This window comes from Parasteatoda tepidariorum, chromosome 9 (assembly GCF_043381705.1).
Source record: "Parasteatoda tepidariorum isolate YZ-2023 chromosome 9, CAS_Ptep_4.0, whole genome shotgun sequence".
NCBI classification, from domain to species: Eukaryota; Metazoa; Arthropoda; class Arachnida; order Araneae; family Theridiidae; genus Parasteatoda; species Parasteatoda tepidariorum.
Window position 1 is genome coordinate 83,397,686 of NC_092212.1, and position 22,718 is coordinate 83,420,403.

At 35.8% G+C, this 22,718-nt stretch overlaps 1 protein-coding gene across 1 annotated transcript in view; it reads left to right on the forward strand.

The window, feature by feature from the left end:
• LOC107444200 (uncharacterized) overlaps nt 1-20,865 on the forward strand; it is a 38,222-nt gene extending 17,357 nt beyond the window's left edge. The window contains exons 4-10 of the mRNA XM_043049086.2: nt 342-559; nt 4,052-4,182; nt 6,092-6,270; nt 7,857-8,031; nt 14,704-14,881; nt 16,311-16,446; nt 19,909-20,865. Of these exons, the coding sequence (XP_042905020.2) occupies nt 342-559; nt 4,052-4,182; nt 6,092-6,270; nt 7,857-8,031; nt 14,704-14,881; nt 16,311-16,446; nt 19,909-20,084 (1,193 nt within the window). The 3' untranslated portion in view covers nt 20,085-20,865. The remainder of the gene's footprint in view (nt 1-341; nt 560-4,051; nt 4,183-6,091; nt 6,271-7,856; nt 8,032-14,703; nt 14,882-16,310; nt 16,447-19,908) is intronic.
• The last annotated feature ends 1,853 nt before the right edge of the window (nt 20,866-22,718 follow it).

Below are 22,718 nucleotides of genomic sequence, written 5' to 3' on the forward strand. Positions count from 1 at the left end.
ATAGCTGAGCTAAATGAAGAGTGCTATGTTTAATGAAGAAGCTATGTTTAATGTCAAAATCAAAATCTTGGCTGATTTCAATGTGCTGTTGGATGTTGTCCGCCATTGCTTCTGTGGTTAACGTCACGTTGTAATCCAACTGCAGTTGAGTTGGACGGAAATTTTAGTTCAAGATGAGCGTTCGATGACGTATACTATTAAACTCACAAATGGACCAATCAGATATTAGCGCTGATTTCCAGCTGACGGCGTCCTGTCCTAAGAAACCAGGCCTTAAGTTCCACCTTAATTTGTGAAAATCCATCAAGGTTGTACTTAAATTGTATCGATATTTATTTCAGATATTAGGTGCACACGATCGAATGGAATAACTCTTTTCACTGCACGAATAATTCCTCCCCATGATTTCACGTCACTGCCGGTGTTCGAGAATGCTGACAACAGTTATTCATCCTCTGATTGTGACATGAGGAGTACTTTTGATCAGAGGACATTCGACATGCATGTTCAACATTTCTCTAAATGCGGTGTCAGAATTCAACAAGATGCAGAGGGAAAGGTAAGTTAATCTCAATCCAGAGATTTTATTTTATTTTATATCCGTCGTTGAACAGCCGACCCAATTTTGGGTTTTACGACTACTATTGTTCAACTCCGTAGACTTGTAATTTTGAATCCAATCCAGAAGACAAGGACACTCCTGGTATAATTTGCCTTCGTGGAGGACTTTTTTGATGTAGCTAGCCAGCATTTGCTTTACATGGAGAGGAAGACCACGAGAACCTCCCACGGTTAGACTGACGGCGAGGGGACTCGTGACGTCAGGCTAACCATGGGAAGTTTTCGTGCCCTTTCTCTCCATCAAAAAGCCCTCCAGGAAGGCAACATTTCTCCCAATACTTGATTAAGGAGTTTCCTTGTCTTCTGGATTGGGTTCAAAATTACAAAGCTATGGAGTTGAATATTAATCGTCATAAACCTAAAAATTAGGCCGACTGTCCAACGACGGTTATAAAGTAAAATACTCATGAGATGACTATGTTTGCATAAATGTGGGTGTCAGTAAAGGGTGGTCAAGAAGAGAAAGAATGGGGAGCTATTTTCTCTAGCGCGTCCTTTCACTCCTCATCGAACTTCTTTTTTTTTCTTGTTAGGAATTCAGAATTTATATGGTTTCAGTTCGGTTATTTGTGAGTAATTTTTTGCTAGTTAAGAGCATAAAAATTCAAGCGTAAGACCAGTGTTTCACAACGGGTAATATTGTGAAAATCTTACCCATCTTCCCTTAAAAAAGTAAATTTTTTGAAATCGACTAGAGGATTTTTATAATTCAACCTCAATCCTAAAAGTATTTTAACATAGAAAAAAGGCCCTGTAAAGTCTTAAGATAATGGCACCGCAGATTGCTTTTAAGAGATTGGCTTGAGAACATTTAAAGTGAATGTAAAATCATGCCAAGATGGATGCGTTTAGAAGAATACATAGAAGTACGATGTTTTAGAAACAGAAGTTGAGCGTAATAAAAACATTTAGAAACGGTTACGGTTTATAATGAACACTAATATGTCAAATGGATGTGAACAAATAATGTAAAGATTTCTGTGAATGGCGTACATCAATATCGGATCTGCAAGCTGTTGATCAGTGTGAATCGTAGAGTTAAGACTCGTGAAATCTGTACAGCACTTTGTGCTTGAGAAGAAACGGTACAACTATACCTGATGCAACTAAAAGTCATAATACATCGTATTACCCTATTCTAAACGCAGTTCTTTTAGCCCAGCTTTACATTCACTTTAATTGCTCTCATGTGACTGGGTTAATCAATTACATGGAGTCTGCAGTACATTTCGGCGCTTTATGACTGTTTCTGACACGGTCCATCTGCTTTCATTTTTCTTTCAGGTAACCACTGTAGTAATCACTTGATTACTATAGAGCTTAATTATCGTATATCTTTTGATTGTCATCCTTGCAGTATGATTACTTGTAATTGTTGTTTACGGTGTTACGTCATCTATCTAATCTTTTCCGTAGTTATGCTATTTGTAGATAGAATAGGCAGATCGTTTTAATGTATTAAAACATCTTTATTAGTAAGAAAAAAATAAATAAACTCACCAACGTAATGCATAACAAAATTAAAAGTGAAAAAGAGAATTCTAAGAAATTATCAAACAGCAGCTGTCACCATAGCAACGCATGCTATCAGTTTGAGGCCCTCTTTATTCGTGATATTCACCTGAATTAGTATTGAAAACGATCCAGTTTGAACTGTTGGTTAGAATTTCTGATTCAATTAAGACAATAAAAACAAAAATATCGTTCAAATGATTCAAATGATGATCTCAAGAAGTATTTATGGGANACCTAAAAATTAGGCCGACTGTCCAACGACGGTTATAAAGTAAAATACTCATGAGATGACTATGTTTGCATAAATGTGGGTGTCAGTAAAGGGTGGTCAAGAAGAGAAAGAATGGGGAGCTATTTTCTCTAGCGCGTCCTTTCACTCCTCATCGAACTTCTTTTTTTTTCTTGTTAGGAATTCAGAATTTATATGGTTTCAGTTCGGTTATTTGTGAGTAATTTTTTGCTAGTTAAGAGCATAAAAATTCAAGCGTAAGACCAGTGTTTCACAACGGGTAATATTGTGAAAATCTTGCCCGTCTTCCCTTAAAAAAGTAAATTTTGGGAAATCAGCTAGAGGATTTCAATAATTCAACCTCAATCCCAAAAGTATTTTAACATAGAAAAAAGGCCCTGTAAAGTCTTAAGATAATGGCACCGCAGATTGCTTTTAAGAGTTTGGCTTGAGAACATTTAAAGTGAATGTAAAATCATGCCAAGATGGATGCGTTGAGAAGAATACATAGAAGTACGATGTCTTAGAAGCAGAAGGTGAGCCTAATAAAAACATTTAGAAACGGTTACGGTTTATAATGAACACCAGTATGACAAATGGCCATGAACAAATAGGGTAAAAATGGTGTGAATGGCGTACATCAGTATCGGATCTACAAGCTTTTGATCAGTGTTAATTGTATAGCTTAGACTCGTGAAATCTGTGCAGCACTTAGTGCTTGAGAAGAAACGGTACAACTACCTGCTGCAGCTGAAAGTCATAATACATCGCATTACCCTATTCTAAGCGCAGCTGCTTTAGCACAGCTTTATATTCACTTTAACTGCTCTCGTGTGAATGGGTTAATCAATTACACGGAATCTACTGTACATTTTGGCGCCGAATGACTGTTTCTGATGCTGTCCATCTGCACTCACTTTTCTTTTGGGTAACCACCGTAGTAATCGCTTGATTACTATAGAGCTTAATTATCATGTATCTTTTGATTGTTACCCTTGCAGTACGATTACTTGTAATTATTGTTTGCTGCGTTATATCGTCAGCAGTAAACTAATAATGTCGAAGCTCTTCCGTAGTTATACTATTTGTAGAAAGAATAGGCATATCGTTTTAAGATATTAAAACATCTTTCTTAGTAAAAAATAAATAATTAAACTCACCAACTTAATGCATAACAAAATTAAAAGTGAAAAAGAGAATTTTAAGAAATTATCAAACAGCAGCGGTGGCCATAGCAACGCATGCAATCAATTTGGGACCCTTTTTATTCCTGATATTAAACCTGAATTAGTATTGCAAACGATCCAGCTTGAACTGTTGGTTAGAATTTCTGATTCTTAATTAAGACAGTAAAAACAAAAATATCGTTCAAATGATGAAATTCTTTTTTATTCGCAACTCAAGAAGTATTTATGGGTCCCACATCTCAAAAATAATCTCACCAACTTAATGCATAACAAAATTAAAAGTGAAAAAAGGAATTGGAAAAAAATTATCGAACAGCAGCGGTCGCCATAGCAACGCATACAATGACGACGCATGCGCACTGTCTACTATTACTCTTGAACACAGTTGAAAAGTGTTATGACGTCTAAATAAGATGCACACGCCATCAAACCCAAAACAAGACCCGTTTTGCTAGTTTGTAAAAAAGCTAAAAGTTTAAAGTTTTTATTGTTATTTCAGGAATGGATGTCTGTCACCTTAAGATTTCCTTTTGTTAAGGGTTTAAGAATGGCTGAGGATGAATACGTTATGATTATGTGTCGACCACAGGAACGAATCGCATTCACACACCATATCATGGATATGCGAGGGTAATTACACTTTTTATAACTTCTTATTTAATAATGACAATCTGGAAATTATGGTTCCTGATTAGAAAAGTAATTCAAAGTTCGGAAAACTTAAAGTTAACTGCATATTTCTCCATAACTTCAACAATGATAAAACAGATGAAATTTTTTTAAAAATAATTATAAAACTACAATTATTCTGCATGCAAAAAATATTTTTAATAATGATTGAATATTTTTATTATTTAATTTGCTGACAGATGAAAATATTTTGAATTGTTAGGTTTACAAATTAGGACGTAATTTTTATCTTCGAAATTTTAAATGATAAAATTCTTGAGAAATGAAAATTTAAAAGGTAATGCCTTTGCAGTTGGCTTAGAGCAATTGTTTCATGCTAAATTATATAGTTAATCCTTATCTTGATTAAATGAACTTCTAAGAAAGTGTTTTTTTTTAATCTTATAACGTAAAATCACCAGGAAGGGCAACAAATAATAATAAATAAAATAAACTCTTTATCTTTTTAACTCTATCAATTGCGTTGGTCTTTCGTTATGTTGTTCTTGATGTAAATCCTTCAGTTTTTTGAACATGATTCCATAGCAGTTTTTTGATTGTTTACTTTCCTTACCGTCCTGTATGAAGAACGGGTATTCATCCGTGAATGACCGAAATTAAGAAAATGTCGACTTTCACCGATGAATGTCAACAATCTCATAGTCGCTTAGGTGAATTTCGGAAACATTTGTTATATCCGATTTGATATTAATTTATTCGTTGATATTATTATATTTATTCGATATTTAAATATCTTCTGAGGATAGATTGGGAGAAACATCAGTGTTCGGAGTACCGGTTAAATGTATACTGGGGACTGGCACTTGACCCTTAAAAAACATCAGTGTAGGGTATACCGGGAAAATGTATACCGGGCAATGATACTTAACTAGACCTAGTATCTATTTCGGACATTTACCAAAGCAACTATGTGATTGCTAACATCACTATGTGATTGCTATGTGATAACTAATGATACTTAACTAGACCTAGTATCTATTTCGGACATTTACCAAAGCAACTATGTGATTGCTAACATTCACTCGCGGAAGTCAAAAATTTTCGATTGCAGGAAGTAACTAAAAAAAAACAGTATAAAATGGCAAACGTGGGTAATTGAAACACTCTCTAATAAAGTTGTCTGAAATATTAATCCGTTTTAGATAATAGAAAATACTAAGATTTATGGGCCATTCATAAATAGTGTCACACTTTTTTTGTGTTCAATATTTTTTTAATCCCCCCTTTTCTCCTTTGTTACAATGTGAAACACTTTACTATTACTCCTATGCCCCGATTGTCACGCTATATTGCATAAACTTATGCAAACAGTTCAGAAACAAAACGCATAATTTAAGTTATTTCTGAACTTAAATTATATGTTTTAGTGACGTTTGTGAGCTTAATGAATGACTGGTCGTGCCATATGAATGAAAAATATGAAAATATATTATCTTTGTTTTTACCAAAAAGTGTAGTGCCATGCATTTTGCAACCCCCCTTCCTTGTTTCAATTTACCGAACCAACTCCCTACGCACCAAGAATGATATCATTTGTGGATGGCCCCTGAAAATAAAAGACAAACATATAGTATGTCTGCGTAAAGAACTCCCTTATCAATTCGTCTGAAGTAGTGGTGGTGACTATGGTTACAAGGTTTAACCATTTCAAGTAGGGGTGCTGGGTCATTATTTAAGACAGGGTTTGGCTCGGGTTGGAGAGAGAAAGGGAATAAGGGGAGAAAGAAGCTCCCCTCTTTTTAATGCGCTATTTCTTGTTTCCATAGCAGCAGAAACTTCGTGGCCAGGGGAATTCTTTCAATAGACAAACTATATTTCTCATGTAACTGATGTAAACATTTCAATGCAGGCGTTCATCAGAAGCAGATCTCAGGAAAGTGTTCAGCATTTCTCGTGATGTGTTTTGCAAGGTATCCCTGATGACAACAGCACAAGGGACTAAATCTTTCAGCAGAGAGATAAAGACGGGACAAGTCTTGAATTTGGGACAAGATTTACAAATTAGAGCCATCATCAGAGAAGGAAGCGGTAAGAGCATATTATGTTTTAACGTGATACACTAGGTTAATCGTTTCGGTACCTCTAATTTCAAAATCACGTAGCATTGCTGTCTGTAGCTGCACTCTAACCTTTTCTTAAAGTTATGAAACATCTAACTGAGACACTCTGTATGCAAGATGTTCTCTAATTATCACCCTTTATGCATACATTTAGAATCCTTGTCAAGAATAAAGCTTAAAAAAATTTACATATAAGGATTGTAAATTAGTATCTTAGCCCGGGAAAAATAAAATGAACTGACGAGTCATTTACGAGAAAGGAACGACTCGAATGTGATTTTAATGTTTGATAAACGGATGAAATGAGAGGCACTAATTAGTTTGGATGCTTTTAATTCCTGAATAATAATATGTAAAAATTTGATGGATTTTTGTTTTTGTCCCCCCTTAAAATTGTAGGCTTAGGAGAACAATTTAGAACATTTTTGGGTAGTAATGAGCTCAGTAATTGAGACACAAAGTAAAGAATTGCTGTTCGTTCCTAAGCAGTGGCTCAAAGTCAACCCAGTTTCTGATCAATGGGGACCAGTTGAGCCGTGATGGCTCAGGGAATTGAGCATCTGCTTTCCAATGAGGTGAACCGGGTTCAAATCTCAGTGATGGCTGGTCGATGCAAATTCCGTATTCGGCTTGCACCGATCACAGCACTGAAATGAAAATAACCTCAGTGGTAAACAGATCATGGGTTAGAGTCCCCTTGCCGTCAGGCTAACCGTAGATGGGTTTCTCTCCCAATTGCGGGTTATTTCCAGCAAAAAAGTCTTCCACGAAAGCGAATTTCTCTCAATGCTTAATGCAGCAAATCCCTTGTCTTCTGGATTGGGTACAAAATTGCAAGGCTACGGAGTTGAACATTAGTAGTCGTAAACCTAAAAATGGGTCGGCTGTTCAACGACGGTTATAAAATAAAAATAACTACATTGCTTAATTGTTTTCCATTAATTTAATTTAATTCTTAAATTTGTTTTCCATGTACTAATTTTTCCTTTACAGCAAGCTTAGACAAACGAGCTAAAGTGTAAGGTTGTAGGATTGGGCACTAGGTCGTTGTAGGATTTGGCGCGTCTTCTGGGCGACGGCTGTGTGGTATCCGTGTCCGGGGGACTTGGGTCCTACGGACCTCCGGAATGTTGAGAACGATGATTTAATGCAGTGGCCCTGTAAGGCAGTAAAGCCTCTTCGCGGGTGGGCTGCCCACCTGCTGTGACCAAACTACATTACTGGTGTACAACATCCTCAGAGGTAGACGGATTATGGACAGGAATCCTTATTCCCATCGTCTTAACCGTGTGAAGGTTTCGAGGTTTTTATATCCATCATTTAGTTCCAAAAAAAGTCTTTCACTAAGGCTTTCGTACTAATGCTTGGTCCAAGAGTTCCCTTGGTTTCTGGGTTGCGTTATATAGCTACTAAGCTACAAAGTTTAAACATTGATAGACGTAAAATCAAAAATCTGTCGGCTGTTCAACCCCTGTCATAAAATCATGTTTTAGATTTTAGAGAGAACGTTTCAGCTGTTGAAAAACTGTTTTAATATGAAATTTTCTTTCATAGGATGGAAGTATGCTATGTTGAAAGAGGTGGTCGTTTCTTGCCCCAGAGATGAAGCTCAGTCAAGCTATTTTAATGATTTTGGGAGCAACGAAGATGGAGAGAATGCCGTTTACAGTGACAAGCGAAGTGCCCATTCATCAGTTACGAATTCGGCACTACTAGTTTTTAACAATGGGTAAGTCAGGACTAGGGATGACCTCAATCAGACAAATTAGATGAAATATGCGGTGGTGGCTAGTTGATTCGTGCACTAACCCCTACACGTATCGACCGAGTTCAATGCTGTTGCAAAATACCTCTTTTTATAACCGTCGTTGAACAGCCGACCCAATTTTGGGTTTAAGACTACTAATGTTCAACTGCGTAGTTTCGTAATTTTGAACCCAATCCAGAAGACGAAAGAACGCCTGGATGAAGCATTGGGAAAAATTTGTATTTGTGAAATACTTTTTGATGGAACTAACCCGCATTTGTGTCACATGGAAAGGAAAACCACGACAATCTACGACGGGAAGCCTGACGGCAAAGGGACTCTAACCCATGATCCGTCTACTCGTGAGGATGTTTTACGTCAGCACTGTGGTCAGTGTAAGCAGGATGCGGATTTCGTATCGAACAGTCATCCCTGGGATTCGAACCCGGTTCGTTTCATTGGAAGGCGAATGCTCTACCCCAGTGGCTCCCAACCTTTTGGGGACCATCGCCCCCCCCTCTTGGGGCTGGCTGACACATATCGCCCCTTTCTCTTTTTGCTCAAAAAACCATTCATTGTTGCTTCTGAGCAACCAAACCCTGAATATATGCAATGTTATTTGATTTTAATTTAAATTGCAATGCAAATAAGGTGGCACATTTATCCTGTCATTTTTATTAATTAAAAAAAATTGTGCATTTTTTTTTTCTCAAAAAGAAATGATATTTAAAACGGAATAATAAGAAAAAAGTACATTGTTTTAAATTCATATTTTAATGTAATCAAGAAAAAGTTAAAACGTTAACAACTAAAATTTGAGAAAAAAAATGAAGATTGAGAAAGTACATTTTTACCACTTCAATGACTGCCCTGTGCTTGGTGTATTTCAAGTTAAAGCTTGAATGTCAGGTTTTATGCTCCTCAGATTTAAACGCGGGTCTCCTTTGAAGCAAATGTCCAACCTTTCTCTTTGCATTGTGAGCAGCTGGAAGACAGAACTTAATCCTGTCTCTACTAAATATGTTGACGGGAACGAGATAAGAAGCGGCTCAGTTTATTTCCACAATTGTGAATAAGTGTCCATAAGCTTTACCCAAGCTAACTTGTAACCGTATTTTTAAAGACGACTTTAGCCTCACAGTCATACTTCAAATCTAAAATCTCAGTCTGCAAAGAGGAAGTGAGCTTATCCACAACTTCAAAAGAGAAAGGATCGAAAATTCAATCCGGAATTTCTAATTTCATTAAATCTTCAAATCTTGATTCCATAACTGATCAAGGTGATCAATAAAAATTAAGATTTTATTTTCTAGAATCTCGATATCTGCCATTGAACACTTTTTAAGAGTTGGAAGTTGCATTAGCTCTTTGCGACCAATGTTTGACTTGTAGATATCAAACTTGGCGATGGATGAAGATATGATTCCCTTAGTCTTGATAACGTTCATTTTATTTCCTTGAAGTGATGCCAGAAATAACCAATTTTTCGCAGCCAAAAGTTGACGATGAATGACATAATGAATGGTGAGATAACTTCCGGTACTTCTTATTTAAGGTGACCCAGAAACCCAGTATGACAACCGGACATGGTTGGAGCACCATCTGTTGCACAAGCACTTACATTTGTGAGGGGAATTTCTTTTACCTCAAAATAATCTTTGACCAATTTAAAAATCGACGATCCTTTTGTATCTGTGTTCAAAGTTCTTGTAAACAACATTTCCTCGTTAATCTCCTTACTCTCATTTATGAATCTCACGTAAGCTAAAACAGCTTTGTTATCTATCACAGTTGATTCATCAATCTGCAACGCAAATTTACCTTCTTTCAGAAATTTGATGAGTTTTGATTCAACGTCGGCGGCCATCTCATCAATACGCCTGGAAACAGTATTATTGCTCAGAGGAACAGAGTGACTTATCAGATTTCCGCCTGCGATACCAAAACGTATGACGAAAACGATCCTGCACTTGAATTTTTTTTTAATTTTTAACTATCATAATTCTTTGTCTACACCAGAGCCATAGGTTTCATATATATTTTCAATTTCAATCTCAAATAGCTTTTATTATTAATATTATTAGCAATTTTTATCTTTTGAGTACTCGTCGCCCCCTTGAGAAGCTCTATCGCCTCCAGGTTGGGAACCACTGCTCTACCCCTAAAGCCATCAGGGATCGTAAAATACCTCTTGTGGTAAACAGATCTGAGTAGAGAAAGAGATTTTGCGTACCCCATGTGTAGGGTAAGCTTATTTCTTTCTTCTTGCCGAGATGTGCTGAGTTAATCCAACTAGACAAAAGCCACACTACCTATGCCTAGCGGTGATGTAACATTTATTTAATGACATATACATGTTGAGTATTTTCTTCCCAATACAAAGATCGTCTTATAAACCTTTGTCATGTTAAAGAGGTACTGATAGCACTAAATAGAGAATGTCTACACATTGATACGAAAGATTTATAGTGGGATTCGAACCCACTATTTCCACAGCTTAATGCATTTTGTGGAAGGACAATATCTTTTGGTCAAGGGTAGTAATAATAGTTCTTTATGTCGCACTAGAGCTGCACAATGGGGCTATTGCCGACGGTATGCGAAACATAAGATTTCTAATAATCTTACAGATTATTAGAAATCTTCATTTTAAATTTAGAAAATTATTAACCTCTAAAACACACCTAATGAAGCCACTTAGTTCCACGCAGCTGTGTGAGTACTTCTCAGAGAATCAAAATTACGATGGCATGTATTCGGATCATCCTCAGGGATGTTTCCCAGACCGTCGCCAATGGCCCATTGCGAAGCTTTAGTGCGACGCAAGTAAAGTACCTACCTGTCAGACTATATTCTTAATACAATCTTAAAAATAAGTGGGAGAAATAACTTTCGATATTCTCAAGATTTTTTTAAGGAAAATCATAAGATTTTTTTTAGTGAAGATGCCATCACAATTCTGATCCTCTGCAGAGAGGATGGCTTTACCGCTTTAGTAACCCGCCAGCGCACGAAGTAGATTTTTTTACGGTAGAACAGTTTCAGTAGGACCGATATTGAGCACCCTCAGGCCGTCACAGTCAGGTCAAAATGGTTACCTACCCGCTCACTGACCTATGCTAATAATGCTTGACTTCAGTAGCCTGGATCCCTTAGGTCTCGGAAGTTTCGTGTTACAATATAATAATTGAAGCCAAATAAATGCTTGCGTTGGTGTAACATCATTAAGTATATATAAAAATAAAATGGTGGCGCTACATATGATTGAATTCCAGCTAAATCTAACATAGACGGCAGGCATAATATTAAGACTCAGTTAGCATAACTGCCAGCCTTGTCCTGTAACTTATCACTAATGCCTATTTAAGTCAAACGGGGTGGTGTGACATACCTCTGACGTTACGCCAAGCTTAATGTATCTGTGTAACGTATCAATAAAGGATAAGACATACCAATAATTCCTAAGTAAGCCAATTTGAATGCGCGACATACCATTAGGATAAGTTTAGCCTAATGTGTTGATGCAAGGTATCGTTATGGCCTTACCTAACTTGATGCTTTAACATTCCACTAAAGCATTATTTAGAAGTGTAACATACCATTAAGGCCTATCTAAGCTTAGCTTGGAGGTGTAACATAACATTAGGCTTAGTTAAGCGTAGCCTGGTGATGTAACATACCACTAAAGCCTAACCTAGTGATGTAACATACCACTAAGGCCTAGATAAGCCTAACCTGGTGATGTAACATACCACTAAGGCCTATCTAAGACTAACCTGGTGATGTAACATACCACTAAGGCCTCGGCTAAGCCTAACCTAGTGATGTAACATACCACTAAGGCCTAGCTAAGCCTAATGTGAAGGTGTAACATACCATTAGGCTTAGCTAAGCCTAACCTGGTGATGTAACATACAACTGGCCTAGCTAAGTCTAACCTGGTGATGTAACATGCCACTAAGGCCTAGCTAAGCTTAACCTGGTGATGTAACATACCACTAAGGCCTATCTAAGCCTAACCTAGTGATGTAACATACCACTAAGGCCTAGCTAAGCCTAACATGATGATGTAACATACCACTAAGGCCTAGCTAAGCCTAACCTGGTGATGTAACATACTACTAAGGCCTAGCTAAGCCTAACCTGGTGATGTAACATACCACTAAGCCCAAGCTAAGCCTAACCTGGTAATTTAACATACCACTAAGGCCTAGCTAAGCCTAATGTGAAGGTGTAACATACCATTAGGCTTAGCTAAGCCTAACCTGGTGATGTAACATACCACTAAGGCCTAGCTAAGCCTAACCAAGTGATGTATCATACCACTAAGGCCAATCTAAGCCTAACATAGAGCTGTAAAATACCATTAGGCCTAGCTAAGCCTAATGTAAAGGTGTAAAATACTTTAGGCTTAGCTAAGCCTAACCTGGTGATGTAACATACCACTAAGGCCTAGCTAAGCCTAACCTAGAGCTGTAAAATACCACTAAGGCCTAGCTAAGCCTAACCAAGTGATGTATCATACCAGTAAGGCCAATCTAAGCCTAACATAGAGCTGTGAAATACCATTAGGCCTAGCTAAGCCTAATGTGAAGGTGTAAAATACTTTAGGCCTAGCTAAGCCTAACCTGGTGATGTAACATACCACTAAGGCCTAGTTAAGCCTAACCTAGAGCTGTAAGATACCATTAGGCCTAGCTAAGCCTAATGTGAAGGTGTAACATACCATTAGGCTTAACTAAGCCTAACCTGGTGATGTAACATACCACTAAGGCCTGGCCTAGCTAAGCCTAACCTGGTGATGTAACATACCACTGAGGCCTATCTAAGCCTAACCTAGTGATGTAACATACCACTAAAGCCTAGCTAAGCCTAACCTGATGATGTAACATACCACTAAGGCCTAGCTAAGCCTAACCTGGTGATGTAACATACCACTAAGGCCTAGCTGAGCCTAACCTGGTGATGTAACATACCACTAAGCCCAACCTGGTAATTTAACATACCACTAAGGCTTAGCTAAGCCTAACATAGAGCTGTAAGATACCATTAGGCCTAGCTAAGCCTAATGTGAAGGTGTAACATATCATTAGGCTTAGCTAAGCCTAACCGGGTGATGTAACATACCACTAAGGCCTAGCTAAGACTAACGTGAAGGTGTAACATACCATTAGGCTTATCTAAGCTTAACGAGGCGGCGTAACATATTATGGCCTAACGAAGCCTATTGTGGAGATGTAACATATCGCTAAGGCTTAGCGAAGCCTGACACGACGGTGTAACATTCCATGAAGGCAAAAGTAAGCCTCACTTAGTGGTGTCACTTATCAATGGGGTTTATCATGATTGACACTAATGTAACTTACAACTAACCAGATAAGCCTACCGTGGCCATAACCTTAACGACTAGGTAAATCTAACGAGGCAGTTGAACCCATCATAGCTTAGATAAGCTTAACCCAGTTGCGTAACATACCATTAAAAATTAACTGATTTCTGCATTACTAAGCTCTGCTTTAATGTTATTGTTAAAGCCGTCGTTGTTAATTACATTATAGTTAATTAGTTTTCAAACGCAGCAATTACTTATTCGACTTATTATTTGCATGAACAGCAATATCTTTAAAATACTACACTTTATATCAAATTAATATCCAATAAACTGTTGCGATCGTGCGTCACCATGACGGCTTTCAAATGCAAAGATGGTTCCCAAATTGTGTTTCTGCCGAACACTTTGAACTTTTGAGGTATCAGGGTCGAATCCTGGAATAACCCTGTTTTTTGTTTGTATTATCTGTTATCTCTCTCTCTCTCCTCGACAAATGTTTATAAGTCATAGTGTACTGGTTGTAGTCATGTTTATAAGTCATAGTGTACTGGTAGGACGCGATTCCCAGAAGAACACCGAAGTCAAGCTGGCTGAGGTTAAAGAGCGGGTGGATGATCACTTTAATCAGAATTTGAAAGGTTCTTGTTAAACTGTTCTAAGTGTTCAGTTTCACGCGTAGATCGTCGGACTACCAAAAGGAGGGGGCATTCCATATGCAGAGGATGAAAACTGTGATGGCATGTCTTCGGATCCATCCTAGGGATGCTTCCAAAAACCGTCATCACTAGTTTATTGAGATGCCGGCTCAGGGGATAGAGCGCTTGTCTTCCAATGAGGTGAACCGGGTTCGAATCCCAGCGATGGCTGATCTATACGAATTCCACACTCCCACCGACCACAGTGCTGACGCAAAATATCCTCCGTGGAAGCCGGATCATTGGTTAGAGTCCCCTTGCCGTTGGGGTAACCATGTAATGCAAATGTTGGTTAGTTCCATCAAAAAGTCCTCCACGAAGACAAATTTCTCCCAATACTTGATCCAGGAGTTCCCTTGTCTTCTGGATTGGGTTCAAAATGACAAGACTACAGAATTGAACATTAGTTGTCGTAAACCCAAAATTGGATCTGCTGTTCAACGACGTTTATAAAAAAGAGGTATTTTGCAGCACTTCCTATTGTGCCGCTTATTTTGTATTCAAAGGGCAGTGCAGTCATTATAAGAGCAACTAATATGCATAGAGGACTCTTTCGTACCTTTTCTTATAACTTAAGTGTGTCATGTATTCTGTAATAACTCACATATTTTGTAAATTCCCATATAGATGCCGGAATCCTATTTACAAGGCTATCGCTCCCCATCACCCACAGAGAAACTCTAGTCATCCATTGATGGTAACTTTCACATTTAAAGCCTTCATGTTTCAAAATATGGTGGACGGAGATGTCTTAAGATTATCCATTAAAGTGATCGCCTGTGCTGACCTCTCTGACTGCCAACCGGTAAGTTTTGAGGGTTATCAGTCCCTTTTTCGTATTATCGCTATCAATCACCTTCAGTTTGCTTTTATAATATGAATGCATTTTATTTTATAACAGTCGTTGAACAGCCGATCCAATTTCATGGGTTTACGACTACTAATGTTCAACTCCGTAGCCTTGTAATTTTGAACCCAATTCAGAAGACAAGGGAACTCCTGGATCGAGTATTGGTAGAAATTTGCCTTAGTGGAGGACTTTTACGGTGAAGCTAACCCGCATTTGCGTTACATGGAGAGGAAGACCACGAGAACCTCCCACGGTTATCCTGACGGCAACTGAGGATATTTCACGTCAGCACTGTGGTCGGTGCAAGGCGGATGCGGAATTCGTATCGAACGGGATCCGAACTCGGTTCGCCTCATTAAAAGGCGAACGTTCTATCCCCTGAACCATCGCGGCTCATTATGAATGAATTTTTTATTTTATTTTATAACCGTCGTTGAACAGCCGACCCAATTTCATGGGTTTACGACTTCTAATGTTCAACTCCGTAGCCTTGTAATTTTGAACCAATCCAGAAGACAAGGAAACTCCTGGATCAGTACCCCCAGAGGTATTGATTTGTTATGGGAACATGGAGGACTTTGGGACCCGACAGATTTAACGTGCATCAGTCACCATTTACTACACGGGGAGTCTTCGGCCGGCGAGGATCGAACCCACGACCTCTTGGATATGGACCCAGCGCCCTACCGACCAGGCTATCCCTGCCCTTTATGAATGCATTCTAAATAATTTAGTAGACATAAGTCTGTCTACAAGATCATAACGAGGATATTTCTGTATCGTTATTTGTCAAGCCAACAACAATCGCCAAGGTGCCAAATAAATTCTAAACTTGCAAATTTAAAAAAAAAAAAAAAAAAAACACGTAGATGTTTGCTCTGTAGTGTCAACGAGCTATACCTTTCGAATCGGTCCCTTTCTGTGATGTTTTTTTTTTTCTTCTTTAAATTTCTCGCGGGATGTTGCCAAGGCTTGGTTATGATTCTGTCGCAGATCACGATACGGATATCTCCCCTTTAAGAAATTGTAATAACTATTGTAAGGTAAGAGCAAAAAATACCAAATTTAAGGTGGAAGCTCTTCTGCCAAAGAAAATAATACATGCCCATCAACAACTATGGAATTATCATAGTCCTTGAAAATACTTTCCCCAGTGGTAACAAAAGTAAATAATATTTCCTTTCATAGGAATCAAAAGAATTATAACAGTAGTATATTACATGGACACAATTATATATAAACTAATACAGTGGTGGCTGAGGTGTTAGAGCTCTCGTTTTATTACTGTCATCTAAAACCTAACTCGCCTTAAAATTGATGTCATCTGAAACATACCTTACAATAAAATTCAAATTTTAACCGAACATTCTTATAATTTTTCTAGAGATTTTGTGAGAGAGACTTTCCAAAAATTTCTGAAGAAAGAAAACGAAGGGAATCTGTGAATCGAAAAATCAATCAGATGAAGGATTTTGCGGAAAATTTTGAGTTAAACGTGGCTCTCGGAGGATTTTCCAAATGTGAGTAAGAGTAAGAATTTATTCTAAAAGTGAGTAGTAATTACTTATTATCAAGTTTAGTAATGCTTCGGCTGGGACTGTCATTAAAAAAGTAATTTAAATGCATAGTCAGCAAAATAGAAAAACCAAACGAGTTTAAATGGTTTTAATAGTATTTCTCAAATTAAACTTCAATTAAGTGTAACTAACGAGATAACGTGGTCCCACATTAAACTTTTAAGTGAGGGGAAACGAGAAACTTATTGATAAAATAAAACACTGTATTTATTTTGTTACACATATAAAACATTCTTTTTATTTTATGCTAGATGTTTTCAACGCTATTTTTATAAAGTTACTCATGTTTAGAACACTATTTTTGCATTCTACATGTTCGAACACTATTTATTTTTACACTCTGCATGTTCGAATCTACATCTAGATAATTCTCTTTGGGACAATTTATGATTTAAAATTAGACAAAGTGGTTTGTTCTCGATTCACCAGATCATTGATTAGATTGAGGCGATTTAAAGAAGCAAAGGATCACAGTGTAGAAATGAGCAACTATTTCTTAGGGAAACAGATGACGTTTTATACTATTTATATTTACATTCTATATGGTCAAACTCTATTTATTTTTAAATTTTGACAGACAAAGAAGTCGTTTACTGTCAATTCACCAGATTGATATGATGGAGGCATTTTAAAGAAACATAGGACATATAGTGTAAAATGAGCAGTTATTTTTCAAGGGTACAAATGACTTCTTGTAAGGTCCGAGTTGCTTTATAATTTATTTCCAGTTGCAAAGAGCTTTTTTTGCTGTTTTGGAAAAAAAAAAGAAAAAAGGGCAGAAGGATTCCAAAAAGCTATTATTTCATTTTTTGAACACTTATTTATGCTGCTCGTTTTTTTCCTTACAACAAAATTAAATTATTAACGCAGCTCGTTTTTTCCCCTTTGATCTCATTTTTACGAGCTTGCATTCGAATGTGAAAGTGTAACCAATGAGATAAATTATTTATTATTCATAATGGCTAGCTTAAAAATTAGTTAGACGTAATTCTAAATACGCAATTCTTGTTAACTCACAGGGGCATTTAATAGTGCTTACTTTGACAGACCAGTGAAGATTTGTATCCATCAAATTAGTAGTGTTAGAACAATGTTCATATACTAAACTAACGTAAAAAGTAGTTGTCAGGAATAGCTACAAACTACTGTTTTTTTTGTATTCGCACTATTTACTACACTACTTTTTTAAAAAAAGTAGCACACTACACTACAAACTACGAAAAAAAGTAGCGATCACAGTAGTTTCACTACTTGTAGTGCCGCTACTTTCGACTACTGTTCATATCTACATAAATTTAAGAAAATAATATAAGGGAAAAAAAGTATATAAAGAAAAATATTAAATTTCGAATGAATTTACGCATGGCGAAAAAAAGTTGGAAACATTTTCTTTAATTAGTTTCAAACGTTTGTAAAACTAATTGTTTAATGTAAATAATGCAATTTTCTTTCAATTGAATCTTTAAATTAAATTACTACAGTAGAAGAAATATAAAAGCAAAATACAAGGGGGCGGTGCAACTTTTTAACGTAAGCATGAGATGGAATTTGTAAATTGCTTATTTCTGTTTACAAAGAAGGGAGATAAAAAAAACAGGCTCATGCAATATTTGAATGGCCTCAATAGGAAGAAACACAGCTAATTGATTCCTCCCTTCTCTTACAAGCGAGACACTAATTAATTATATGAGATTATAATTAAATACGAGGCCTGTCTAAAAAGTATCCGACCTTAATTTTTCCTGCGCAAAGTAGTGACTCTAAGGCGGCGCCTTAGTGCACAGTGGAAGGAGGAACCTTAATGCACAAGACTGAATTTTTTCACCGTGTTCGCTTATGCAACTCGCTGGCTGGTGGTCGCCAAGTAAGGTGCTGTTCGTAGTGTTCGTCGGATTTAGTTTTCTCGCAAGATGACTGAACGAATTAACCAAAGATACTGCATGAAATTCTGTCAAAAGCTTGGTGATTCTCAGAGCCAAACAATTCGTAAGATTCAGCAGGTGTTTGGAGAAGAAGCGATGGGTGTAACACAAATTAAGGAGTGGTTCAACCGATTCAAAGATGGCCGCACATCAGCGGAGAGTGAGCAACGTTGTGGCAGGCCTCAAACTGCTCAGAGTGCAGTTAATGTTGAGAGGTTGTGAAATTTGGTGATGGCAGATCGTCGTTTGACAGTGCGGGAGATTGCAGAAGAGGTTGGAGTGAGTAAAGATTCTGCACATGCAATTTTGCGTGAAGATTTGAACATGAACCGAGTGGCTGCAAAATTCGTACCCAAGTTGTTGTCGCCGGAACAAAAAGCACGCCTCTGCACATTCATCCCAATTGATCCACACTTTCTTAGCCAAACATGGAATTACAACCGTTCGCCAACCTCTCTACTCTCCAGACCTGTCTCCTTGAGACTTCTGGTTGTATCCAAAATTGAAGACGCCACTGAAAGGATCCAGTTTTGAGAGTAGAGAAGAGATAGTGCGGAACGCGACGACGGAGCTGAACACCATTCCAAAAGAAGACTTCCAGAGGTGTTTCCAGCAGTGGAAGGATCGGTGGGCTGAGTGTGTGCAAGCACAAGGGGCCTACTTTGAAGGGTATTAGGGTCCCAACTCCGTCAAGTATTCGAAATATTTTTTCCGGCCAAAGGCCTCGTATGTGCAAAAATTCTATTTCGTGGATAAATATTATAACAAACCTAGCAAAATAAGGTTTATTTTCACTCAGAAAAAACCTTTTAATGTAAACTTAAAAAGTTTTGTTATGCGTAAACCTTCTAACCTTAAAACGAGATCTGTGACAATTTGCTCTATTCTGTGCACATTACCCTCATCCAAAACCTTTGAAAACAACTTTCTATATGAAAACCTTAAATCGAGGTTGTCTTAAGATTTTCATGCATGAAAAATCCTTTCATAAAGCTTGTGTCAAGGTGAAAATAATCTTAAATCTAGGTAATTATAAGGTTTCTTTCCGCAACGTCTTATATGCTCAGCAAATCCCTGTCATGAAATCTTAATGGGCAATGCAATTTGATCCGCTCGCTAGTCAGCTAAAACGTCACGATGGACCTAAGGGACCATTTTACTTTCCTTCATTGAAAAAAGGTTTTTAATACAAACATTTTCGTGACAATAAAAGAAAAATTCCGACACAGGGTTGTCGTAAGGTTACATGCTTTCTGGGATCTATGAGATTTAAGATCTTACTCTTTAATATTTGAGGTCAAGACAAAAGTTAACAAGAGATTTAATTTCCTCAATATATGAGGCTACAAAAAATCTACACGAGATTTAATGACTTAACTTTTAATATTTGATAATTTCATTCAATAATTTCAGTTATTATTTTTAAAATAAAAATCCGATTTAAATAATAATTTTTTTAAACACTATTACTCTTTTCCTATAGTGCCTCTTACCTCACACGCAGAAGAATTTGAAGAACAAACCTCTGAGGGCAATTGTAAATTTTTACTTCTTACAGTGCTGAGTGTGGCCATATTGTTTTTTATCTGTTTAACGGGAGCAGTTGCTATAATAGTTGGAAATCTAAGAAGGAAAGCTTCTACTGGATATGAGAAATAGTGCCATTTCTTTTGTAAGTGCCAACATCACACACGCACATATTTTACCGTACAAAATGAGTCATGTAAGTCTGTGGTTCCCAAATAGTGTTCTGCGGAACCCTACAGTTCCCCAGAAGAATAAAAGAGGTTCCATAAGTTAGTACTTTTTATAGCCTGTGATAATTTTTGAAAACACTGATTATATTTACATCTAACCAACAGCCTTTCAGTTGGTTTCTAAAAATTAATTCGAGTAAAATGCCAATGAAAAAGAAATGGCATTCTTTAAAAGAAAATATAATATTTCTAATAACATATTAAATGAAGAAAACAAGCCTTTTTAAAATATTGGATTAGTATTTCTTACTGCGCTGATCAAATCAAAATAACTAAATTCTTTATTAAAGAAGTATGTTTCTCTAATAATCATTTTCAAGGTTTATAGCAATTGTTTTCAGATTTCAGTTCAAAGTAAACCATAATTTGGTTTATTTTATTTATTTTGAGCTTATGTATATATACCAAAAACAAGTTCATGACTAGACCAGATATAGCACAGACTGCAAATTTAAATGTCAGGCATAAAACCTATTTTAAGCTTATTAATGATAGAACACTGAAAAATCTATCTTCCTCTAATTAAATATTTTAAAAATAGTTTTTAAGAGGTTAATGCATTCAAGGTATCTGCTAAATCTAAAGCTTTTAAATCCATGACTTTCCATAATGTTCCATGACTTACACAGGATAATGCATAATTCAATTTAGTAAAAAAAAAAAAAAAAAAAAAAAAAAAAAAAAAANAAAAAAAAAAAAAAAAAAAAAAAAAAAAAAAAAACATTGTCAAAATGAGTATAACTTTTTCTTCTTCTTAAAAATAATATTGTTTTATCTGAGCAATGCTTTGCCAATTTAAACAAAAGCAATAAAAAAGAGCTGAGCAATTAAGTAAACTAAAGAACAAATAACCTAGCAATTATTTTAACACAGAATTAAAAAAATATTTAATAATGCCTTTAAAGAACATTTACAAAGTAAAAATTTTTTTTATCTGGCAAACTCAAATATGCTATTTTTAAAAGGTCAATTCTAGGAATCAATTTAATTTCAAAGAGACAAAAGTTCCAACATCATTACTTTAAATATATCAAAACAATTTTAATTCTCACAAAAACAAAAAATAAATAAAAATTGACTAATTATGTGGAATATTACATTAATATAGCGTAACTTCAAATTTATAACCAATGGTTTATAACTCTTTGAATTATAATAATTATCATACTTTATAACTGAATAAAACATTGATACAAAACAAGAATCACTGATAATAATCAATGTCAAAAGGGATTAATGGATTTCACTAGAATCAGTACGTAGCAACAGCTTCACCTCACTGATTGAATCAAATAAATTGAAAATTTTTTAGTGAATGAAATAAATTAATTTAATTTAAAAGTATTTCGAGAATAATTCAAATAATTTGTAGGAAATTGATTATCAACTGGTGATAATCAATAATTATCAATTGGTGATAATCAGGGCAAAGATGTTGATGACATTAAAAAAATGCAGAAAAAGCTTCTAAAAGGAATCTTCTTGAAAAATAATGGCCTTCGAAATGTTTTATCGTGTATTCACAAAACATGTTTTACTTTTGCATTTTTATTATAAATCGTTATTTGAATTTAAAAATTTAATAAAAGTAATAATTTAAAAAATATGTAATTCATAAATAAAATGTAAAGTAAATCAAAATAAAATACTTGATAAAGATTTTCTCAATTTTTAGTTACAATACTCAAGAACCAGGGTATGGGTTTCAGATGCCCTAAACAGGTTTTGGAGAGGACATTTGGGTTTTACTGTCTTAAACTGACTAAAACTGTCTTAAAGTGTCCAAAACCTTGAACAATGGTAAAAGGTAAAAATTCTATAGGTGTAACCATTGTGCACAAAATAATCACATATATTAATAAATATTTGATACTTTTTATACAATTTGCTTTAACTTTTTTCAGGAAAATAATATAATAGGAAAAGATTTATAACTTTTGAAGCTATACAATTCACTGAACAACAAAAATGATTACCTTATCCCTTAAATATGAATAAATATGCTTTTAATACTGATAAATTATATTTTTGCATAAGAATAAATAATGCAATATTGAAAATAATAATTAACTTTTTTAATAAACCAAAACTTGTCTTCATTTTGTTTCTTGTTCAAAAATTAACATTTTATTTTTCACAATAATTTATTTAAAATTGTGACATAATTTGAGTTAATAGGTTTTGGACAGGACGGTTTAAACCATGGATTAATCCATTCTGTCCTAAACCTTGCAAACTCAGCCAAGGACATCAAAATTGCATTGTATTATCAAATGCTTTTGATATTTTTAAAATTGAAAGACAGCACTATGTTCAATGGCAAATTCTTATATCCTGAAAAGCTCTGTTCAACATTAGCATTCTTCATTAGAATCAATTTAAACAAACAAGAATCAGAACAAAATTTATCCCAATTCATTAAGAAAAAAAATTAATTCCCAAACAAAATGCTGTGAAATTGAAAAATATCATTAAAACTCATAAAAATTATAGAAAAAATTTGAGAATTATAAAAAGGCACGTAAAGCCTTAAAAG